The 25008-nt window shown below is 47.7% G+C and overlaps 2 protein-coding genes across 2 annotated transcripts in view; one reads left to right on the forward strand and one right to left on the reverse strand.

Moving 5' to 3' along the window:
• The window catches only part of LOC120443701 (low-density lipoprotein receptor-related protein 1B), a 53414-nt gene extending 29458 nt beyond the window's left edge, over positions 1 to 23956 (forward strand). The window contains exons 2-22 of the mRNA XM_039622942.2: positions 5123 to 5236; positions 7994 to 8119; positions 8184 to 8306; positions 8585 to 8836; positions 8899 to 9219; positions 9507 to 9883; positions 9959 to 10704; positions 10766 to 11833; positions 11925 to 13683; positions 13743 to 14038; positions 14104 to 14459; positions 14518 to 14786; positions 14842 to 16956; positions 17032 to 17698; positions 17814 to 19851; positions 20042 to 20428; positions 20494 to 21307; positions 21381 to 21945; positions 22014 to 23346; positions 23404 to 23530; positions 23661 to 23956. Coding sequence (XP_039478876.1) covers positions 5123 to 5236; positions 7994 to 8119; positions 8184 to 8306; positions 8585 to 8836; positions 8899 to 9219; positions 9507 to 9883; positions 9959 to 10704; positions 10766 to 11833; positions 11925 to 13683; positions 13743 to 14038; positions 14104 to 14459; positions 14518 to 14786; positions 14842 to 16956; positions 17032 to 17698; positions 17814 to 19851; positions 20042 to 20428; positions 20494 to 21307; positions 21381 to 21945; positions 22014 to 23346; positions 23404 to 23530; positions 23661 to 23813 — 14006 coding nt within the window. The 3' untranslated portion in view covers positions 23814 to 23956. The remainder of the gene's footprint in view (positions 1 to 5122; positions 5237 to 7993; positions 8120 to 8183; positions 8307 to 8584; positions 8837 to 8898; positions 9220 to 9506; positions 9884 to 9958; positions 10705 to 10765; positions 11834 to 11924; positions 13684 to 13742; positions 14039 to 14103; positions 14460 to 14517; positions 14787 to 14841; positions 16957 to 17031; positions 17699 to 17813; positions 19852 to 20041; positions 20429 to 20493; positions 21308 to 21380; positions 21946 to 22013; positions 23347 to 23403; positions 23531 to 23660) is intronic.
• LOC120443703 (protein nemuri) lies at positions 3464 to 4189 on the reverse strand. The gene has a single exon (XM_039622943.1). The coding sequence runs from the start codon at positions 4187 to 4189 to the stop codon at positions 3464 to 3466; it is 726 nt and encodes a 241-aa protein (XP_039478877.1).
• Positions 23957 to 25008: the final 1052 nt, after the last annotated feature.

The following is a 25008-nucleotide window of genomic DNA, read 5'->3' on the forward strand; positions in this document are numbered from 1 at the left end:
GAGGTGGCAGACATAAAAGTAATGTGTGAACTGCAAATTGCACGAGCCGACAACGGAAATTCGTCGGCTGCCGGCAGTGAAAATGTAAACGATATGCAATGGCTCCATTCCGAACGAGGGATGGCTCAGAGCACTGGTGTAAATTTAAGCATTCAATCGTTAAGTTTGTGGTAAATTTCTTCGGCCCAATCCACCGATGTATTCTCTTGCCTGGATAATCCTCGCCATAATAAATATTTGTATAAAGATACCAGTTTGTAAATGTTCTTTGTTTTAACTATCCAGCTCTACTTAAGTATTTACTCAAATATCATTTAAATTCAATTACAAAAAAATAAGTTCGCCATATGATTTCCGTAATAAACACCAGTTGTCCTTAATAATGAGCGCTACCTCACAGCAGTGAGAGGTTCAGGCAGCACCATATCCCCAAAATCTCTGGCACATTTCTCAGCTGACAACTGCCGCTCCCGCAGACAACAAGAGACAACAACAATCACGGAAAGTTGTGTGTTGCATGCCCCTCAGGCGTGGCACGTACTCCTGCCAACTGTCAACGCGTCATTCAGCGCGCTAATTAAGTGAAAAACTATGTTACACACAGACAGCCAACGCGCACAAACACAGATCTTTTTGACCCAAAAAGCAAACAAAAACAAGTACAAAAAACAAGATGGCTTTCCATACTTAACGGTCACGACTAACTGATACTTCATCTTTTATACTTGGGCTGATCTTTATTTGAAGGCTTAATCTGTTTTTTCAAAGGGGTTCTAAACGTATTAGTTATTTCAGAATGGAATGGATCCATATCCCATCTTACCATTAGAACGAATCTCATTGACTGCGCAATTGAAGATTGTAGAAATGTATATTTTTGTATTATAGTCAGGAGGAGGTGTCTTTTATACAAATAACTACACGCAATAAATATCCCCTTTGATCCAGCAGTATTATATTTTTATTACAGTCAGAAGGTGGTGTCTGCTATACAAATAACTTATACTACACGCAACAAATATCCCCTTTGATCCAGCAGTATTAGGTGCGCGCAAAGTTGTTGACAAACAGGGAGGAGCAGATCAGGAGGTGGAGAAGTGGCGCTGAACTGAATCCGAGTCCTGAATCCGAAAGTTTCTGTTTTCCGTGTGCGCCCACATAATTCGCAACAGCGACAGATGCAAATTTCCCTTCAAGCCCAAAAGGCGCTTAACCCGTTTTCCTGCTGATGGAAAAACAAGCGGAGATTCAGGGCAGAGGTCGGGTCGCTCAAAATCAGAGCAAATAGCTAGGACAAAGGCTTTAAGGGTAAAGTAATAGGGCTGCGTTAAAGATCCGCTTCTGGTTTAAGAGCCTGCTACAAAAAGCAGGAACCCAGTCGGAAACTAAAGCGTTGGCACGTCTGCCAGCCAAGAGTCAATTAAAATTTCTATTTGATTTGGCAAATGTCAGAAGCAGGCAGTCGTTGGCTGGCTAACAGACGCTGGGTGGCAGAAGGGCCGGGACCTGAAACAGAGACAGGACTCACCAGCCACCCACTCAACCAAGCGGAGGAGCACATGCCCATCCCATTGTGCTGACCAACTGCCAACAGCAGTTCAGACAGATAAGAGCAACTCGAAATTGGCTACAGGTAGACCGGGTAGACAGACAGAGCAAACACAGGATAACGTCCTTCAATGTTCTCAAAAGGAATTTCTCAAAAATTGCGAGGGAGTGAAGCAAGGCAATAGAGTTATCTTTAATTATTGGACTTCCTGTTCACTTTATTTTAACTCAAGGTGTAATTACTTAGTAAAATATTTATAGTTGAAAATTCTATTATCCATTAAAAACATACTTCCGGAGAAAAGAGGAGACGACTATAATTTTTTAAAGAGTCCATCGCTTGACGTGTTTCGACTTTTTTATTTCAATCGCAAGTAGTTATGGCCCTTATATTGTACTTATGTTTCTCTTTCTAATGAACTGCTTGAAAACTCTTAACGAGAACCTAATTTCCTCGAATCCTCTGCGACCAATTCCAATTGACTTGAAAATAACTTTCTGCGGAACATCCTTAAACCAACGATTGGCATGACGACGCTGTCAGGTAAACGAACCCAGTGGCCAATCCAGCCAGACAAAAGATAAGCTGAAGGGAAAACATTCTGAAATTGAGTGCATCCCAGATTTGGAGTTGGAGCTGGCTCACCAACTGCACCCCCTTACTGCGAATCCCTTATTTTGATTTTATGTGGCGCAAGCACTAAACCTCCATGGGAACTAAATCAAAAAGAGGCGTAAAACTAATTTTGAACAGTGCAAAAACCGCTAAACGAAATTGCAGCGCTCTATAATTTATGGGGTCATGCGAGCATAACAGCATAAATACATAAAAAATCACTATAACAAAAGCGTAATAGCTACGAAATTTATGACTTGCGGTTGCTACCTGGCGGCACACACACCTGTGTATGAGTTCGCGATAAAAACTTTCTCTGGCGAAATACGTGAGTGTTTGCTCCGAAAAGTATGCTACAATAAAGATTATTCCGAGGGATATTTCCAGCAATATTTGCAATTCGTTTCTGTTAAGCTCTTTTACTACGTTCAGATGCAAAACACATCCTGCAGAATTTGTTTGAAATTAATCTATTATTTAGTGAGCTAAACTTGTATAGAAAACAAATTTTATGGCTCAGTTTTCCTTGTTTAATTTATTTTGTATTAATATTCATTCATTCATAAATGACTATTACTCAATGGGAATCTAATGCTTACTTATGTATATACAATAAGTTCTGCAAATTCTAACTATTATATGTTTGGCTCAGTGATCTCTCTTTCAGTCTAGCTTCCACACTACTTTTCTTGTATATCTTCTTGTATAGTATAGTTATTTTGGCCTAGATCCTTTGGAACTACAACATGAAAACAAGAGAGGTCAAGGATCCCAGCTATCAGATAATAATATAATATAATAAAATATAAAAATGAAAAACTTTTTAAATGTTTGCCCGTGACACTTTTGGGTGGCTTGTGGGCGTTAGAAGGGGAATGACTAAAATACTTTTGGTACATATACCGATAGGAATTGGTAAGAAATAAATAAAAACAATTTTCAAAAGTGTGGGCGTGGCAACATCACACACTTGCGCTGCGCCTAAGTCTCTAGAATGCAGGATTAATCTCAACGTTCTAGCTTTTATCCTTCCTAAGATCGGAAACGCTTCTTTCTGCCTGTTACATACTTTTCAACTAATCGAATATACCCTTTTACTCTACGATTAACGGGTACAACAATATTGAAGAATATTTCGAAAATTGCAAAAATCGATTGCAGTATCCTTAACCGCAAAAGGGTTGGATAACCGCAAGATAAGAATACGCGATACATTTGATTGTGGATTATTTATTAAGATTTTCGCTGCTGTTTAAATGAGTTTTAAAGCTGCATTCGAAGATGGGAGTATTTACCGCTTCAGGCCACCTTGTTTGACGGCGCACCAGCTTCCTTGTTGGCGGCTGTTTTGTTCTTCTGACCCTGTCGCTTTGTCTTGGAACCCGTTCTTCGTTTGTTGCCGCTGCGCTTTGAAGGCGAGCGTCTTCGTTGGCCACGACGGCCGCGCTTTCCCTTACCGCCGCACCTGCGGTTTCCCCTCCTGCGCTTGCTGTTGCCACGCCCCCTCCGTCCGCCCTTGCCATTTCGCCCGCCCCCGCGCCGGCGATTACGCGCCTCAGCGCGTGGGAGGTCGATTTCCTGCTCAAGCTCGTCCTCGCCTTCATCTTCAGGTTCCTCAAGGTCCTGCAGTTCATCGATAGACTCGTCCTCCCTCTGCAACTGTTGCTTGACTTCAGTCTTTGACTTGGCGGGTGTGCTGTTAGCGGTCACCGATTTGGTATCCATTTTTTTGTTTTCCGTTTCAGCTTCGGTGTTTTGGGTTTCTTCCTCCTCTCCATCGTTGATATCATCTTCCTCCTCGTCCTCACCATCGTCGGCCAGGTCTTCTTCATGCTCGAGGATGTCATCGCCATCCTCCTCGTCCTGCTGAATGGCATAGTATTTGGCATTCAAGCGCTGGAGGCGAATCTGCTGCTCCAGAGCTGGTCTGGCCCGGATGGCGGACCTCCTTGGCTGGGCCAGGGAACCTGTTCCAATGCTGAGCAGCGCCACCAGGGCGACAAACAAGAGCCACTTCAATGACATGGCTGTTGGATGCGTTATGTTGCTGCACTGTGCCGGACATGGCTTTTATGGGGAACCAGAGTTCAGCTTTTGGGCGGCTGAGTAAACGAGTCGAATGCTTTTTGTTTGACTTGGGAAAGTGGGTCTTCTGGATCCGAAAATGCTGTCACAAGGAAGCTGGGCCATTTCCGACACCCTCTTATTTATGCGCTAAGCAAATTTAAATTACTTTTTTATTGTTTACGGAAGCAGCTAGAAACAGCTTCGACCAGCCTAATGATGCACTGTTCCAGAGTCACGTACATCGGCATTTGGCTTCCAGCAATGTAGCTTCGTTGTTAATGCTTAATTGTAGGCACGTACTGGCCTACAACAACTGCATAAACATTGAAATTATCTGGCATTTTCGGCGAAGAGAATGGAACAGCATCGGGCTTTTCGGTGGGTGGTGGTGGTGTGGTGTTTGACACGTCGCCACTCTGCATATTAAATGGAAAAATAATTTGGCAATCTTTTGGTCGCAGCTGTGGATCAAGTGAAGGATAATAATATTATTCGGGAATAATTTATGTGAGTGTGCGTTGTCGGCTATATTGCATAGGATGAAAAGCGCTAAAATAGAAGGATAGAATTTGTTTTCCAAACAATGAAATAGCGTCATATTTCATTTAATTATCTAGCCTGGCCATCGATCTGCATGCTTATATCGCACTTAAGATATCATTTAAGAACAGGTTGGCCACTCTAGTTAATCCCCAGTGTTGGGATGAATACCTCAGTGACTACAATGGCACTATTTGTGATTAGCATAATGGTTTCGTTCGCACACACCTCCTTGCATTCATTAGTATGCAAACTGTGGCAGAGACTCAAACGATTGAATGGCTGCCTCCACATCCTTGTTCTTCCTTTCCATCCTGAATGACCATTATTCCGTCATCTATCCCATTGCAGGTCCTTGTCCAGCCTCGTACTTCACATGCAACGATGGATTCTGCATACCGATGCGATGGAAATGCGACTCCAAGGCCGATTGTCCGGACATGTCCGATGAGGGCAGCGATTGCGGTGAGTATTCAATATGTCCCTCGATCACTGTAAGCCCCCCCAGAATCCCCCACATGTGCTGGCAACTCCCGCTGGGGACATTAGCAGGCGGTGATTGCTTTATTATTGGTTTGGCTGTTTGGTCGGAACGCTTTTTCGGCTATACCCCGTGCCTTCGTCCTATTGACAGGTGGGCGGGCCTAAAAATCCACCGCAAATACATGGTCAAAAGCACCGGAATATTCACCAGCTGCCCGCAGCAAATGCAATTAGTTGTCGGACCATTTTTGGGGCCGAGAAATCCGTAAATTGAAAGCCCAGTTGTCATGGTCCATAAAAGCCAACTCTGGTCGACTGTCTGTGGAAAATGAATGCGCTTGTCCTTAATTTTCTCGAGGGCTGATAAGTGGAAAAGCCACAAGACTAAAATTAATGTGTAGACATTTTTATATCCTCTTTTTTCGACTCAATGACGACTGCGAAGTGCAACAATTGCTGCTGGGTCGCAGAGTTCTTCTGGCATTTTTAATTTAATTTTTGTGGCACTGCAGCGGGGAGAGAACGACAACTGAGACGACAAATTGTCGGCAAATATTAATGCAACAGATTATAATAAATGTGCCCGGCACATCGTTGTCATCTACATTTGCCCAACTTCCCAGCCCCGCCCCTTCCCCCGCCCCTCTTGCCGTTCGCGCAATTTCAATTAAACACAACTGAACTGAATGCAGACACACAGGGACACACACACAGCCACACAGCTACACACACAGCCACACACACACAGCCACACACTGAGTTATAAAGTGTTGTCATATATATAAGCCTCTTGATATATTGCATTTAAACTGGCCTCGTTACACTAGCGACAAAAAAGTTTCCTCAGATCGTCGGACCAAATAAATTGCATTCAAATTTATACTCAACTTATAAATGGGGCTTGACTTAAATGGACCCTTGGGATTTAACAACTGTGAATATCTAAGCATTGCTACTTTGAAATGAGGGAGTCATTTTGTAGATGGAGAGAAATGGAGACTCTGCTGAATTTGACATTGCCTTTAAATTGGTAACTAAAGTTCAAACGAAGAGGGTGGGTAAATGTAACAACTTCCTTGCCATTTTAACCTATTGACCCATCTTTCACTTTCCTGTCCAATCGTGTTATATGCTCACACTCATGCATTCGCCATTTTCGAGTGTATCAGTTTTTACGAGATCTCCTTCCCCATTTGACTGCAAATGGAATGTTCCCATACAGCAGACATTACGAACAATATTATAATATTTTCCTGGTTTCCTAGAGTCATACATTTGTGCTCCTTGTGAGCATTTCAGAGATGCAAATTGCTTGACACAAATAAGGGGATGTGTGCAAAGAAGAATTCAAATAACGCGTTGTACTCTCTCCGCAATGGTGGTCCAAATCAAAGGCAGCCATGACAATGCCTTGACATCGAACGGGTGGCATGGGTGACTCGGAAGATGGGAGATGTGAGATGGGTGGACGGATGGCGACCGCCGTACGCGACTATAACCATAAAAGCCACATTGGCAACACATGGGAACGGCCAAAAATATTTTGCTTGCCAAGAGGTTAAACTCCAGAGACATCCATTGGACGTGTCCATGTCTCCGTCTGCCGTGCTTCCGTATTCCCGTATTCTCGTATTCCCGTATCCGGGCATTCGGGTGTTCGTGTGGCAATTTGCATGGCGCTGGCGGAAGGCAACACGGATATAATACGTAATAAGCCCAAGGGCATGCAGTCACCGGGTCCAGAGGAAAGTTTAAATTTTTTATTTTTCCCTGAACCCAGAGAGGAAGGAGTAAGCGGGCGAAAAACGAAACCAGGACCAGAAATTTTATCAAGGGAGTCGTGGCGACGGAGCCATGGGATGCTGACCACCAGCGAAATTGCAGGGCGAGAATAGCGCAAACTGGAGCCCGGCGTTTTTTTAATCAACCCGGACCCTCGAAAATGGTCAAAAATTATGTTGGCCGCCAATTGTTAAACATTTTCAAGTGCCACGGGGAGTTCAACTAACTGGATGCGAAGTCAACTCGAAAAATTAACGTGCCATTTAGCGAAGCGTATTTGTCACAGTTATTTTTTCGAGGTCTTGTGAGGGTTGGACATTGTCACCCCCTAAAAAAAGAATAAAACTCACTGGCTTTAATAAAAGGCGAGCTAATTGGGTAATGACTTTGAAAGGAACAGGGAGCACGGGCACACTAGGGGTATTTTCCATTTCAGAAAGCCACCAGATGGTCGCCAAACTAATCTGCTTCCCTTTGATGTATGTATGTGTTCCCATGGAATACTACTAGGTGGTTCTTTGGAGACAATTTTCCATTTTACGATTTCAGTTTCGTGCGGTCTAATATTTCAACGATTTCTTGGGGATACATCTACAGCTTAAGCCCGATAACCACATTGATGACACTTTTCGTTTGGCTCGCCCAACACTTTCCAATTATAAGTGCCAGGACTATAGGGTTATTTCTAGGGTTTTCCACTTAAAGCGGGAGTTCAAAGTTTTATATCTGGCAAAAGTTGGCCACGACCGCCCTTGTTTGCGTGTTATTTACGATATCTCGCGAAATAATTCAGCGATTTGTACGAACAACAGCAGAAGCAACTTTTTGTTGGCCAAAATGCGGACCAACGAGCAACCAGCTCCAAGACCACTAACAAACCCCGCCATAAATCTTCATTTCGCTTATTGTTATTGTACGGGAGGAGTGTACTCAGCTTGCTTCTCATCCGTTTTCCAGCCGAAGCGCCCAAGTGCAACGAGGGGCAGTTTCGGTGCGGGGCGAGCCGCCACTGCATCCCGAACAATTGGCTCTGCGACGGGGAGTTCGACTGCGGCAAGGGCGACACATCCGACGAACTGAACTGTAAGTAAGCCGCGGCCCTGGCCACGCCACCCACTGACCACCGCCTCATTTGCCTCCCGACCAGGTCCGCATGGCGCTACGCCCAAGTGCCGCGCTTTCGAGGGCCAGTGCCGCAACGGCGACTGCCTGGAGTTGTCCCGCTTCTGCGACGGCCGCTGGGACTGTGATAACGATGAGCTGCAATGTGGTAAGTGCAGCCGATCGATTCGGCTAATTGGGCTGCCCAAGCTGGCACAATCGTAGTACAACATCCTGTTCCTAAAGTCCCTAAATGTGTACTAGAAAATTGTGTGTTGGTCCAAACAAAATTGTTCTATACAACTCTACAAATTATATAGCAACTCTACAAACTGCTTTTCATGTTATAAATTATTATTTTGATTTCTTATCCGGTACACACCATTTTGTGTCCTTCTAAACTCTTTTTCAAACAATCTCATTACGATAATGTCCACTTCTGAATAGATAAACAGGACGCTGCTTGTGCAGCACTGAACTGCAGCTTCAACTGCAAACTGACCCCGCAAGGGGCACGCTGCTACTGCCCCAAGGATCAGGTGCCAGAGTCGTCGAACTCCACCCGCTGCGTGGACTACGACGAGTGCTCCGAGCCGGGCACCTGTGACCAGTTGTGCCGCAATACGCCGGGCTCCTACGAGTGCTCCTGCGTCTCCGGCTATGCGAAGACCAAGGGAGGTCGCTGCCGGGCCATCAATGGTAAGGGCCACAAAAGCACGACGAAGCAGATACACATCCGGCTAATCCCTCTCAATTTATAGTGCCACCAACGGAGCCGGCCACGCTGATTTTTCTTTCGCGGGACGGCGTGCAGAGCATTGGAACGAATGGCGAAGTCACCGGTCCCCCGGGGGCAAAGGATAATGATAAGGCTGGCGATGGCGATGGCGATGGAAGTGTGGAGGAACTGCTGCTCTCGCAACCCCTTCGTTTCGTGCACGCCTTCGAGGTGTGGCACCGGAATCGCACCCTCTGCTCCCTGCTCTTCAGCTGGCCCGAACTGCAGATGCGGTGCCAGCGCATCGATGACGCCCGGGTTAACTGGACACTGCCCTTCTCCTCGTTTGTCTCGCCGCAGCAATGTGAGTGACCGTTTATCTTGACCCCGATGTGGGTCCTTGCACAGGGTATTCCGGTTCAAAAGTAGAATTCATTGCCCACTTGCATTCGTTTGTCGGGAATCTTGCGAGTAAATAACTATAGCTTTCTATCTAAACTACGTGAAACAATATGTTTTGCCAACAATATTAAACCTTGCAAATCAATTTCGCGTATTATATGTTAATCTTAAATTATATCCGTTTCAATATAAAGAAAACCAAACCTGTAAGCCTAGGAAACTACATTTGGCTCTATTGTTCCCTTACAGTTTTCTCTGAGCTTCGGCTGGACTGGCTGTCGGGTAACTGGTATCTGGTTAGCGAGGACGACGGTCTGGTCTATCTGTGCACCAATGCGATGACTTACTGCCGGGTGATACTGCAGCAGGTGGACCCGCTGTCATCGCTGGCTTTGGACCCCACCAAGGGCTTTATGTTTTACACGGATTGGACGCCCAGTTTGTCGCGTTCGCTGCTGGACGGCAGCAATCGAACTATTCTGGTCACCGACCAAGTTTATCACCCGAGCAGCGTCACATTGGACTTGGCAAACGAGTTGGTGTACTGGATTGACATCTACAAGGATGAGGTGAACCGAGTGGACTACGAGGGCCGGAATCGTTGGACCCTTAAAAGGCCACTAGATGTGAGTTTTATGATGGATTAGCATACATTTTGCAGCTGAGGGACTATCTGATTATTTCTGTATCTCGTTTTGTAGTCGCCAGTGCCATTGAAAACCATTCATGCCGTGGAAGTTTTTGAGAATTCGATTTATCTGGCGGCGTGGATGGACACGGCTATCGTTGCCCTGGACAAATTCACGCTCAAAGCGCGCATTCTGCATTCGAATGTCAGCCGTGATGCCAATTTGAGAATCTTCCACCGCCAAAAGCAGCCCGAGGTGGCTCATCCGTGCCGAGACAACAACGGCGGTTGCAACCAGATCTGTGTGCCGCAATGGACGAAGGGATTCGCCAGCGCCAAGTGTCTGTGCGCCGCCGGCTATAAATTGCGCAATCAAACGACCTGCCTTCTTTCCGTCCTGGACAAGTTCCTCGTGTACAGCGACAAGCATCTAGCTAGGATCAGTGGCATACCGCTCGACACCGAGCGAGTTCAGCAGCTGGAGCAGATCGGCGAGCAGCCGGATGTAATGGTGCCGGTATACAATGTATCGAAAACCCTGGCAATTGATGTAAATGTTCGTGGCAAATCGGTTTTCTATGTGGTCGCCGACTCGGGTGCGAGTCCCTTTGGAAACGGTGAACCCTCGTGCAGCATTCGGAGTCAATCGCTTAATGGTAGTGTCTCTCGACTGCTGACCCAAGGTCTCAAAAGGGTGCACGCCGTGGCCTTCGATTGGATCAACGATCATCTGTACTGGTCCAACCACAAGAGAATGCAGGTCGCTCCCCTGCGAAATTTGAGCAAAGTGCTGACATTCAACACTGACTGTGATGCCATGTAAGTTTAAAGAAACCGAAAATAAGCATCGTTCTCCAATTAGAGAATTTTTATTTTTAAGGTCCCTGGAACTTGACCCCACGACCGGACTGCTCTACTGGACGCAATGGGAGTCGCAATCCTGCGAAGCGGGCATATACAGCGCCTGGATGGATGGTACACATAAGGAGTTGCTAGCTAAGGGCACCATCGCGATGCCTATGCAATGGCCCCGCAGCCTTGACGTGGATCGACGCACAAAAGAGCTTTACTGGTGCGATATCCGACTGAGCACCATTGAGCTCATGAAGCTGGATGGCACTGGCAGGGAGGTGCTATTCAAGTCGGACCAGTTTCATCCGTACTCGATTGTGCAGAGCAATGGACTTATATATTGGGCAGACAACAAGAACTCTACTATTCTGCGATTTCATGCGCACCAGGCAAATCTATCAAACACATTTAGCTCAACAGTGCACTTGCAGCGAACTGGTAGAGCTGCAGATCTGCGGATCTTTGATATAGCTACACAACCACTCCCCCAAACTCCAAGTGCTTGTGCGCAATCCAAGTGCCCGGGCATGTGTCTGAACACGCCCAAAGGCGCTATATGCCGTTGTCCCGATGGGTTCACGCTTAACGGCACTGGAAGCCACTGCATTCCCCAACTGGCTCCCTCCCCCATTCGACCCAATTGCACTTCCGGCTACATGTGCCGCAGCACGCGGCAATGTATCGACAGCAAGGACATGTGCGACGGCTTCGAGGACTGCGAAGATGGCATTGACGAGAGCTCTGATCCGAAGGGACCTTGCAACGTCAATACCTGTGATAAAACCCATAATTTTGTTTGCAATGGTCGCTGCTATCAGCGATCGCTGCTGTGTAGCACCATTCCCTACTGCTCGGACGGAACAGATCAGGCCAATTGCCACCAGAACACCTGCAATAGCAACGAGTTCACTTGCCACAAAAGTGGGCGGTGCATTCAGCTAACGTGGGTAAATGACGGAGTGGTTGATTGTGGACCAGATGATGATTCCGATGAGACGTCGGAAACTATCTTCGCCAGTAAATGCCCGGAATTCGACTGTAACAACGGGCGGTGTCGCCAGTTTGCCGATGTCTGCGACGGCGTTGATAACTGTGGGTAGGTTCTGCAATTCCTGGACTAGTCTGTGGACAGTGGGCAGTGTCAATAAGAGTTTATAATAAATAAATATCTTGCTTCCATTCTCTAGAAACAATGCCGACGAGGTGGAATGTGATCAGGAGTGCGAGCACGGCGAGAAGTATTGCCGGCCCATCGGATGCTATGGTGAGATGCACATGTGCGATGGTATCCACGACTGCGTGGACTTCAGCGATGAGGCTAATTGCAATCAGACCAAGAGCGATAACCATCCGATGACTGGGTGGAAAGAGTTGAGCGAGTGTGGTCCCCTCGAGTTCGCTTGCATGGATCCATTTGAGTGCATTCCGAACTTTCTGCGCTGCGATGGCATACCGCACTGTTTTGACAAGACGGATGAGTTTAACTGCACGCATATCAATGCCAGTCGATTTGATATGAACGAGACGGTGATCTGCGAGCACCCAGATCGGCTGTGTGGCTTCTCCAAGCTGTGTGTAACAGTGGATCAGCTGTGTGATGGCAAGAACGATTGCGAGGATACCACGGATGAGGGCTTTCTATGCGCGGATAAGCTGTGTGATCGCGGACACGAGTGCTCCCATCGTTGCCATAACACCCCGGAGGGATATATATGCTCCTGTCCAGACCACCTATACTTGCAGCCAAACGGAAAGCGCTGCAGCATGCAGCACGCCTGCGATCACTGGGATACTTGTTCACAGGTCTGCGAAAGTAGCGGTAAGGGTTTTGATTGCCGTTGCTTGGATGGATTCGAATTGGGCTTTGATCGGTTCACATGCAAAAGCACCGCTCCAGATGAGCCATACGTTATCTTCACTAACAGGCAGGACATCAAGGGCATCAACCTAAAGACATTAAACGTGGGCAACTTCTACAGTTCCCTGAGGAATATTATTGCTCTCGATTTCTTGTACAATAACGAATCCAACGTTGAGATATACTGGACGGATGTGATAGACGACAAGATTTATAGGGGTCAACTGGTGGGCGAGAGTTTGAGAAATGTAGAAGCTGTTATTCACTCCGGACTTTCAACTACCGAGGGATTGGCCGTTGATTGGGTGGGCAAAAACCTATACTGGATCGACTCAAATCTTGACCAAATCGAGGTGGCAAAACTGAATGGAAGCTTCCGTCGAACCCTGATTGCTGGAAACATGGAGAGCCCACGAGCCATAGCCTTGGACCCAAGGGAGGGTCTTCTCTTTTGGACGGATTGGGATGATAACTCGCCAAGAATTGAGCGGGCCAGCATGTCGGGCGATGGAAGACGCATGATCTCCACCAGCTGGCAGTTAAGTGCAGGATGGCCCAATGGCTTAACTCTGGACTACACCCAAAAAAGAGTGTATTGGGTGGATGCCAAGTCGGACTCGATTAGTAGTACCATGTATGACGGGTCCGAGCATCATGTAGTACTGCGCAACAAGGAAATTCTCTCCCACCCATTCGCCATTTCTGTGTTCGAGAACTACGTGTACTGGACGGATTGGCGAACCACATCGGTTATACGTGCCAACAAGTGGAATGGGAGCGATGTACAGGTGTTGCAGCGTACCCAGTCCCAGCCCTTTGGCATTCAGGTACTGCACTCTAGTCGACAGCCCTGGGATCGGAATCCCTGTGGCGAGAACAACGGAGGATGCTCCCACCTTTGCCTCTTGAGTGGGAGGGGAACCTTCAAGTGCGAGTGTCCTCATGTTATGCGCCTAGATCCAGCCAATGAACGTAGTTGTGTTCCCAATGAGCAGATTCTTCTGTTTGTCATGGGGGACGAGATTCGGGGTATTGATTTGCATCAGCCCAATCACCACACCATACCAACGATTCGGCAGTCTCCAAGGGTAAATATAGCACTAAATATACACTTTTGAGAATATGTATTAACTTTCAAAGTTTACAGTTGGTCGCTCCACAACGCATTGATTTCCTTGTAGATGAAAGTCGCATTTTCTGGTCAGATATCCAGCAGAATGAGATCTCAAGCGCTGGCATCTCGAACGGCCTTATAGAGCCCATAATTAACACCAACATTGAGAAACCCCATGGCTTTGCAGTTGACTGGATTGCCCGGAACATGTACTTCTCCTCTGGGCAGATCAAGTGCAATATTTTGGCTAGTAACCTTAAGGGCGAATTCGTGACTATTATTCACGAGGATCTTAATATGGTGGACAGCATTGTCCTGGATCCTGCCAAGTAAGTAATCTTCTCTTTAGTCTACAAACTGTACTTATCATGACACTATCCTTTTATATTTGCAGTGGTAGAATGTATTGGATACACTCCGCCTCCGATGGAAGTCTGTCTCAGTTGGAGCAGTCTAATCTTGACGGTTCAGGTCGTTTGTTGATCTATCAGCACGAGAACAATCTTCAAAGTTTGACAATGGATTTCGACTCTCAGCGGTTGTACTATGCATATGACAACTCAGGTATCGCCTACTACGACATTCCAAGAAACGAGACGCGTAAAGTACTGGTTGCCAGTCCTATTACATCGATCAGTTCCCTAACTGTCTACAATGGAACGCTGTACTTTCCGGAGAATATTCAGAGTGTAATCATGCAATGCGAGAAGGAAGCCTGCTCCAATATGTCCTATCTCAGAGTCAATACAAGTACGCGAATGCTAAAACTAAACTATTGATCTTTTATCTTATCCACTTCCTCTTGCAGAGAGCATTCAAAGCATGAAGATGTTTTATGCCGATGCCCAGACCGGCTCAAATACCTGTGCCGAGTGGGCCTATCGCGGTGGCTGCCAGCAGCTATGCTTGTCAACTTCGTCCACGGAACACGTCTGCCGCTGTGCGCTTGGTTACGACGTTGAGCCAAACAACCCAACCGGTTGTGTTCCGCGGGCGGAATTTATTTTCTACTCCATCGATGTGTTGCAGGGCGTGGAAATGATCGACCCATCGGAGCAGTTCGATACGCCTTCTCCGGTAATATAACCGTTTGATCTTTGGAAAATACAAATTGAGAAAATCAATGTTTCAGGCTTTGGTACCCATTTCCCGCGTTAGCTCGGCGAGCTTCATTGACTACCTTGCCCAAACGGATACATTATACTGGGGCGACAACGAACTGGGTAGTATCTCTCGCGTGAAACGCGACGGAACCCAAAGGGAAACTATTTTAGAGGCCCTTAACCTGGTGGGATACAAGCAGCAGGACTGGCTGGGTGGCATTGCCATCGACTGGGTGGCTGGAAACATCTACTGGAGCGACACAAAGCGAAATATCATCGAGGTCGCTCGCCTGGATGGCAGTCATCGATATGTGGTGGTCTCCAATTTGGAAAAACCTACTGTTCTGGCAGTGGATCCACTACAAGGTCTGCTTTTCTATGTGACCCAACAACACATAGGGCGTGTCGGACTGGATGGAAGTCAGCCCTTTGTTTTAGTTAATCAAACACGAGCCAATTGGGCGGTTGGGAGTCTGGTTCTTGACATAGAAGCCACCAAGGTGTATTGGTGTGAGCGATATCCGGATGCTCTAATGAAGGTGGACTACGATGGAAATCTTCGGGAGCAGCTGATGAATGAAAGCCTTAACAATCCCGTGGCTCTGGCCAAGATGGGCGACTATCTTTATTGGGCAGAAAACAAGTACAACGAGGGAATTATCCGGGTGGCTCCTCTGGCAAATCTAAGTCAGTCAAAGGTAGTCCTGCAGACGGAGCAGGATGCCATTAGGGATCTGAAAATATACTCCAAGCACCTTCAGCGGGGAAGCAATCCCTGTGCCCAGAGCAACGGAGCCTGCGATCAGCTCTGCCTGTTTAACGGAACCAGTGCCGTTTGTGCCTGTGCCCATAGCCGTCTGGCTTCAGATGGCACCAGCTGTGAGCCATACGAAAACTTCCTGCTGTTTAGCTATCGAAGCAACATTGAGAGCATCCACATGACCGACCATGCCAATAAAAACTGGCCAGTTCAAATGATTTCGAATAGCAGCTTGATGAGAAACGTAATTGCCATCACCTATAACTACGAGGAACAGTTGGTGTACTATTCGGATGTACAGCTCAGCACCATAAACCAGGTGCACTTCAATGGCACCGGCCAGCGCGTCCTGTTGGAGCAACAACAGCGAGTGGAAGGCTTGGCCTACGATATTGTCAACGAGCAGCTTTTCTGGACCTCGAATAACAATGCGACTATCCGTAGCGTTGAGCTGCGGCATCTCTCTGAGCACGCTGATCAAAACCTGATTCATGTCAAGAAAGTGCTTAGTCTACGGGAGAATGACAAGCCGCGTGGCATTGCGGTAGAGCCCTGCCTGGGCATGATATACTGGACCAACTGGAACGAGGGTTCGCCCTGCATTCAGAGATCATACCTTACGGGATATGGAACAGAGGTGATCATAAAGACGGATATCAAAATGCCTAATGCGCTGACCTTGGACCTGGAGCAGCAGAAGCTATACTGGGCGGACGCCCGGCTGGACAAAATTGAGCGGACGAACTATGATGGCAGCAATCGCGTGGTGTTAGCCCACTCCACGCCCAAGCACGCTTTTGCAATGGCTGTCTATGGGGATCTTCTCTTCTGGACGGACTGGGTACTTCATGCTGTGGTTCGAGCAAACAAGTACACCGGCACGGATGTGCTCTTTCTGCGAGAGCACGTGACCCGGCCAATGGGTATTGTGGCAGTGCAGAACACCAGCATCAACTGCGATGCGAATCAGTGCAAGATACTCAATGGTCAGTGCGAGGACGTGTGCATCCTAAACAAGAGTGGTCAAGCCTCCTGCCACTGCACACAGGGAGTATTGGCTCCCGATGGTCGTCGTTGCATTGCTCCAGTGAACACAAGCTGTGGCTTATCGCAGTACAATTGCCGTTCCGGCGAATGCATTCCTTTGGAGCTCACCTGCGACAATGTGACCCATTGCGCAGATGGATCGGACGAGTTCCGCAGCTACTGCATCTTCCGCCAATGTCCTGAGACGCACTTCATGTGCCAAAACCATCGATGCATTCCGAAGGAGCAAAAGTGCGACGGGGAACAGCAGTGTGGCGATGGAAGTGATGAGACCCCCTTGCTCTGCAAGTGCCAGTCAGAAGAGATAGACGTGCATCAATCCAATAACCACACCAGGGTGAGTAGATGCAAAGTTCCGTTCGTCTAACGTACTAAGATTTCAAATGAAAATATTCGAAACTTCGTTTTTTAGGAAACTCCGGATATGTTCCGCTGCGGAAGTGGAGAGTGCATTCCTCGCAAGTTCCTGTGCGACAGCTTAAAGGACTGTCGCGACTTCAGCGACGAAAAGATGTGTGCTCCGATTCCCTGCGAGGTGAACATGACGTTTGTGCACTGCGGGAACAGCACTATATGCATTTTGCCCAGATGGCGCTGCGACGGCGATCCCGACTGTCCAGATGGCACGGATGAGTTGGACTGCGGCAACCACACCAGTGCAAGCTGCGATCCCGGGCAGTTCCGCTGTGCTGCTGGGAACTGCATTGCCGGCTCCTGGCACTGCGATGGTGAAAATGACTGTGCAGATGGCAGTGATGAGATGAATTGCCGCTTCGAGTGCGGGCACAATCAGTTCGCCTGCGATAAAACGTGCATTCCAGCCAGTTGGCAATGTGACGGGAAGAGTGACTGCGAAGACGGCTCCGATGAGGGGCCGCAGTGCCCGAGTCGGCCTTGCAGACCGCACTTGTTCCAGTGCAAGAGCTCCGGTCGCTGCATTCCTCAGAAGTGGGTGTGCGACGGTGAAAAGGACTGCCCCAGTGGCCTCGGGGACGAGGGCAGCGAGGACGAAGGACCCCAATGCGGGGGCGTCGCTCACATTCCTGACTGTCCACCACCAGCCCACCTCTGCACCAGTGGTAAGTTAGGATTCTTTTTATTTCGGTCTACCTTACTAAACCAATCATTTCTTGTACTGTGATTACACTTGTATTGCACAATTAATTAAAAGTAACACCAACTTTTAATCGGCAGGGCTCTGTATCGACTCTCATTACGTGTGCGATGGCGATGAGGACTGCCCCGGAGGAGACGATGAGTATGAAGGTTGTGTGCCAGCCTTTCAGCCGCACTCCTGTCCAGGCGGAATGTTGATGCACCAGTGTCTAGATGGCGACTGCATATTCAAGAACCAGACGTGCGATGGCAAACTAGATTGCAGCGATGGATCCGATGAGGCAAGCAGTCTGTGTGCCCACACTCGTGGATGCAATGGCACCGATGATTTCCGCTGCAAGAATGGAGCATGCATCCATGCTGATTTGTTGTGTGATCGAAGGAACGATTGCGCTGACTTCTCGGACGAAGAGCTGTGCAATGTAAATGAATGTCTGATTCTAGATATCTGCGAGCACGAGTGCGAGGACAAGGTGGTTGGTTACCAATGTCATTGTCGATCGGGGTTCAAGCTTCTTCCCAACAGCACGCATCTCTGCACGGACATCGATGAGTGCAGTGAGCAGCAGCCGTGTTCTCAGATCTGTGTTAACACTTACGGATCATACAAGTGCTTGTGCGCGAAGGGTTATGCTTTGGTCGACCACCACACCTGCAAGGCCACCAGCAACGTGTCCATGGAGCTGATCTTTTCAAACCGTTATTATATCCGTCAGGTCGACATGACGGGCAACGGCAGCATATTGATCAACGAACTTTCCAATGCAGTCGCCCTGGACTACGACTGGGATAGCCAGTGCCTGTACTGGTCTGATGTCACCAGCACCGTGGGCACCATCAAACGACACTGTCCCAAGGAAAATAAAACGCAGACATTGCATCAAGCTATGCTTAAGAACCCGGATGGCTTGGCCGTGGACTGGGTGGCCAAAAATTTGTACTGGTGCGATAAGGGATTAGATACCATAGAGGTGTCCCAGCTTGATGGAAAGTACCGGAAGGTCCTAATTAACGAGTATTTACGGGAACCGCGGGGCATTGCCCTGCATCCATATCAGCAGCAGATCTTTTGGTCAGATTGGGGGGACACTCCGCACATTGGCAAGGCTGGCATGGATGGCTCCAATCCAAAGATGATTATTCGCGACGGTCTGGGTTGGCCAAACGCCCTGACCATTAGCTTTGAGACGCAGCAGCTGTTTTGGGGCGATGCCAGGGAAGATACGATCTCGGTGAGTGATTTGGACGGAAATCATACGCGATTGCTACTGGCAAGGAGCATTAATCCAGCATTGAATCTGCACCACATCTTTGCTATTGCCGTGTGGGAGGGTCACATTTACTGGTCCGATTGGGAGACCAAGTCCATTGAGTACTGCAGTATATTCAATGGGCAAAACTGCACCACTCTGATTACCACAATCCATCGGCCGATGGACCTACGCGTCTTTCATCCCTACAGACAGCAGCAGCCCATGAGCGGGAATCCCTGCCTGGCTGCCAACTGTTCCACTCTGTGCGTTTTGTCGCCGGAGAAACCTTACTACAAGTGCATGTGTCCCACAAACTTTATCTTGGCGGACGATGGACGCACTTGTCGGGCTAATTGTACGGCAGCCCATTTCGAGTGCGTTAACACCTACAAGTGCATTCCCTTCTACTGGCGCTGTGATACACAGGACGATTGTGGCGACGGCAGCGATGAGCCGGAGACCTGTCCTCCCTTTCACTGTGAGCCAGGACAATACCAGTGTGCCAACAAGAAGTGCACCCACCCATCGAACCTTTGTGACGGCATCAACCAGTGTGGAGACGGCTCTGATGAACTTAATTGCGACAAGTTCACCTGTTTCGACAACCATATGAAGTGCGGAGCGACGGCTAATTCGAGTGCGTTCTGCGTGGACAACGTAAAGCGATGCGATGGTGTTAAGGACTGTCCGGGCGGAGAAGATGAGTCCGCGTGCACGCCGCTCGTCTGCAAGAGGGATCAGTTCCAATGCGGCAACAACCGCTGCATGCCCTTCGTGTGGGTGTGCGATGGGGACATCGATTGCCCGGACAAGTCCGACGAGGCTAACTGTGATAATGTTTCTTGCGGGCCTAATGATTTCCAGTGAGTATGATTTTGAATGTACTTTTACTTTTTGTTCGTTGTATCCATAGTCGGTAGGCTTCCTTGCCGCTTGCTATAAACCTAGCTCCGTGAATAAAACTAACAGTCGCAACAGTCGACTATCCCGTTTCGACTTGTTAGAACATAAATGTATGTGAAAATAAATTTTGTTTTCTTTTCTTCTTTTTAGATGCGATTCGGGTCGATGTATTCCACTGGCTTGGCGCTGCGACGACGACCACGATTGTCCCAATGGCGAAGACGAACCAGAAAGCTGCTTTAGCTCCAAGGCCACCTGTGATCCAACCTACTTTAAGTGCAACAATTCCAAGTGCATTCCCGGACGTTGGCGCTGCGACTACGAGAACGACTGCGGTGATGGAAGTGACGAGCTGAACTGCCAGATGCGCAACTGTTCGGAGAGCGAGTTTCGCTGCGGAACGGGCAAGTGCATCAAGCACAACTATCGCTGCGATGGAGAGATCCACTGCGACGACAACAGTGATGAGATCAACTGCAATATCACCTGCAAGGAGAATCAGTTCAAGTGCGCCGCCTTCAACACGTGTATTAACAAGTGAGTGATCAGGACTAGTATCCGAAAATAAATATATCTAATTATTTATACGTACCTTAATTCAGGCAATACAAATGCGATGGCGATGATGACTGCCCGGATGGATCTGACGAGGTGAACTGCACTTGTAATTTGGATCACTTTAGCTGCGGAAACGGAAAGTGCATAATGTCCCGCTGGAAGTGCGATGGCTGGGATGACTGTTTGGACGGCAGTGACGAAAGCTTGGAGACTTGTGCCAAAACTCACTGCCACGCAAACGCCTTCAAGTGCCGCAACCAGCTGTGTATCCGCAACTCGGCGCTCTGCGACGGCGTCAATGATTGTGGGGAGAACGAGGATGAATCTGATGCTGTGTGTGCGGCGCTGCCCAAGTGTCGACACGATCAATTCCAATGCGAAAACGACGACTGTATCTCGAAAGCCTTTCGATGCGATGGGCAGTACAACTGCGTCGATGGGTCTGATGAGATGAACTGCCAGCCACCTGTTTGCGGATTCGGAAGCTGCTCTCAAATTTGCATTGAGAAGAAGGCAGGCCACTTCAATTGTAAGTGCACGGATGGTTATCACAAGGGGCCGGAGAAGAATGCCACCTGCCTAGCATCCGGACCGGATCAGATCCTCTTGCTGGCTTCGGAGCAGGAGTTCCGATTTATTCTTCCTGCCAAGCAGGAGGGCACCACCATAGTTGGCTTCTTCCAGACGGACAGCCTTAAGATAGACGTTTTCGACATACTGATTAGGCCTAAGGACACGCTGCTCTTCTGGATTGACTCGCACCACGGCAAGGTTCACACCATGAAGATAGCTACACCGCATGTGGAGGGTACGGGAGTAAGGGTACGCCGTGATCTCAAGGAGCTTACTGCATTTAATGTGGGTATTCACTACTTATACTAATCTTTTACATATCACAACATACGGTCGGTCTGTTATTTTTACCCGATAGATTCCCGAGTTGGACGACCCAAAATCGTTGGCCGTGGATTGGATATCTCAGCGTGTGTACATCATAGACTCAAGGCATAATCAAATACTAGCCACCGATATTGAGGGTAAAAAGTACATCTCTCTGGTGTCGACGGGTATGAATCCTACGGATATTGTAGTGGAACCCGAATCGCGCATTATGATCTGGTCCACCCTTGAGAACGGTATATTGGTGGCCTCTCTGGACGGCAGCAACAAAAAGAGTTTGGTGGAGCGAGACGTGGGCTGGCCAATTAGTTTGTCAATGGACTACCCGACAGGACGTTTGTACTGGGCTGATTATCGGAAGGGAACAATCGAAACGTGTCGTCTCAATGGCAAGGATCGCAACGTGGTGAGGCGTTTCGGAAATCGAGAGAAACCCCAGAAGATCGACGTCTTCGAGGACTATCTGTATATCAAACTCTACGATCAGAGTATCATTAAGATGAACAAGTTTGGCAACGACAACGGCACCTACTTGCTGAAGGGCTATCGCTCATCTGACATTGGCATCCTGCATCCAATGAAGCAGAATAGGAATAGTGAGTTGCCTCTTTTGGTTGAGAATTCATTTTTCTTTATTATATTTAAATAATATTGTTATTTCTAGTAAGCAATCCCTGCGCCAAGGATCCCTGCAAGGCATCTCGCGCCCTTTGCATTCTCTCCTCGGAGGCGTCCGTTGGGTACAGTTGCAAGTGCGCTGAAGGCTATGTGATGACCGATGATGGGGTTTGCAAGGCGCATGCGGATATACCAGACTATTGCCCTCTGCAGTGTAACCTGGGTACTTGCAAGATCGTGGATCACGTGCCCAAGTGCATCTGTCAGCCGCAGTTTGAGGGCGAGCTCTGTGAGCACTATCGGTGCTCCGGCTACTGTCAGAATTACGGAGTGTGCTCTGTTGCGCCATCGTTGCCAGGATCTCAAGAACCGCCACCGCTGAAATGCACCTGTACAGCAGGATGGTCGGGGGCACGATGCGAGACCTCCATGCCTGCTTGCCAGAGCCGCTGCCACAATGGCGGATCGTGTCTGATCTCCGAAACGGAGGGCATGAAGTGTAGCTGTCCCAAAATGTTTATTGGCGAGCAATGCGAGCACTGCAAGAATCTAACCTGTGAAAATGGCGGTATCTGCAGGGAAACGCTAACGGGTACCCCACAATGCGAGTGTCCGGATGGCTTTACCGGCAAACGATGCGAGATAAACGAGTGCGCCGATTTTTGCAAGAATGGCGGATCCTGTGCGATCAGCACTAAGGGTCAACGGCAGTGCAAGTGCCCCAGTGGCTTCTTCGGCGAGCATTGTGAGTCCAATTCATGCCGTGACTTCTGCCACAACGGAGGAACTTGCTCGGAGAGAGGTGGTCGACTAAGTTGCACTTGTCCGCCGCGTTACATTGGCGAAAGTTGCGAATCGGATCTATGCAACACCTCCAGTCCACCGCACTTTTGTGACAACACCAAGGTGCCCACCAGGGATCCCTGCACGGTAATGATATGCCAGAATGCGGGAACGTGTCACATAATCAAGGGCGTGGCACTCTGCAACTGCACAGACCAGTGGAATGGAGATTTATGCACCATACCCGTTACGGATGACAATCCCTGCGCCCGGTATTGTGCGAATGGTGGCGTCTGTCATCTGGACGAGTATAGATTGCCACACTGCAGTTGCATTGGAGAGTGGCAGGGCAATGCCTGTGAATTGCCGCCTCACTGCGTCGGAGGCGAGTGCAACGTCTGTCGTCCGGGGAGCTCTATAAACGAGTGTTTGTGTGGGAACAACAGGGTGGTGCCGTGTCTATCGGACAGTGCCGATGCCCTAAAGGGTGAACAGGAGCCCACGGAATCGGACGGAGTGTTTTCTGTGCTAGTCGTGGTCCTGGCTGTGATCCTTCTCGTACTTGCCTTGTTCGCTGGTGCCGCTTACTTCCTTAGGTGGGTGTTTTTTAGTGTGACATATTTTAGCTTATCTAATCTACGCCTTTTACGCAGGAAACATCGCATAGCACAGCCATTCTCCCACGCTCGACTGACGGACAACGTGGAGATTATGCTCACCAATGCCATGTATCGCGGGGATGCAGATGAGGCGCCCACATTTGCCAGTGAAGATGACAAGGTGAGTCCATATTTTCACAATTTTTCTAAAATTGTAGCTCTAATGATTTTTGCCATTTATAATTAATTGACTTAATTGTCCACAGCCTACATATGCTATTTACCACAACTAACTCTTGTTTATTTTGCAGGGAAACTTTGCAAATCCGGTGTACGAATCCATGTACGCGGATGCCATTCCGGAGCCAGTGAGCACGGAAATAACGCACAGCACGGCTCCGGACGAGCGAAAGGGACTGCTGCAGCACACGCACGACGAGAATCACACGCCGGACATCCTCTGATGATTAACCAGCTGCAACCCAGAGCTGCGCTAGTCGCAGTCATACATGGAGACATCCATATCCACATCCCGCACTCTCAATAATGATTTAAACTCGAACAATGGACTGATAGTTTAGCCATATAACGAACTTTTGTAAACGTTTGTGTATATTTTGTTTCTTTCTTGATATTTCTTTAATTGATATTATTTAAATTTTGGGCTGACCTCAGCTCCCATCCAAAGAGCTATAACTCGGGCAGCCTTGCTACCTTTGTTATGTCCCCAACGATGTCCTTATATTTTCTATTTGCCTACACGTTCTACAAGCGCCTTTTGATAAATGAATTTTTAATATACGTGAATCTGTGTATATCCGGAACGTTTTGTGGATCTGTAAATTTAATAGTTGGTAGATTTAGTTGTAGCTCGCGAGCTGAAGAGAAAGTTGTACATATTTTATACATTTATTGCCCACAAGCAGCCTAGTTAACATTTAAACGAAGAAATCATTCGAGCAGTCACTAACAATTTGCCAATTAGTGAATGCGGGCGAAATTGAAATCGTCTTTTGATATTGACCAAATATGCATTTAAATTAATTAAGTATTCACAAAGCCAGGACAAACAACGCCAGCACATCCAGAATATATCAATTAACGATCAAATTTCTTAGAAATAATTACATTACCGAATACTTCACACATCTAGAATACTTATGACTACATACTTGTAGCGTTATTTAGTTTGCACGATTTTTAAATCTATCGACCTAAATCCGAAAGGGATATATTGTAAAAATAATGCTCAGACAAAAGCCAAATTTTAACAAATATATAATGTAAAAATGATATTTATAATGATGAATGTAATTAGCTAAGCGAAGCGCAAGTCGTTCAACTAACGCGCAACAGCAAATGCACTGAAAGAAATCACTGTAAAAAAATAATATGCATTAATTTGCAATAAATAGAGCTAAGGAGTGTTTCTTTTAGGCGAAATAAGAAAAAATAAAATAAAACGATACAAAGCAATAATAATGAATTTTTTCTCAAGGATTTTCCACGGCGCTCATATCCTGGGAAAACTAAGGGTAGCATATTTCCACATTTCCCATTGCGCAAAGCTGTTCAATCACGACCATCTCACGGATACTGATAGATACACTTGTTACCCACAAGAAATCCAAATCGGCCCAAGAAACGCAGATAGCTGGG

Source organism: Drosophila santomea, chromosome 2L, assembly GCF_016746245.2.
Source record: "Drosophila santomea strain STO CAGO 1482 chromosome 2L, Prin_Dsan_1.1, whole genome shotgun sequence".
Taxonomy (NCBI): domain Eukaryota; kingdom Metazoa; phylum Arthropoda; class Insecta; order Diptera; family Drosophilidae; genus Drosophila; species Drosophila santomea.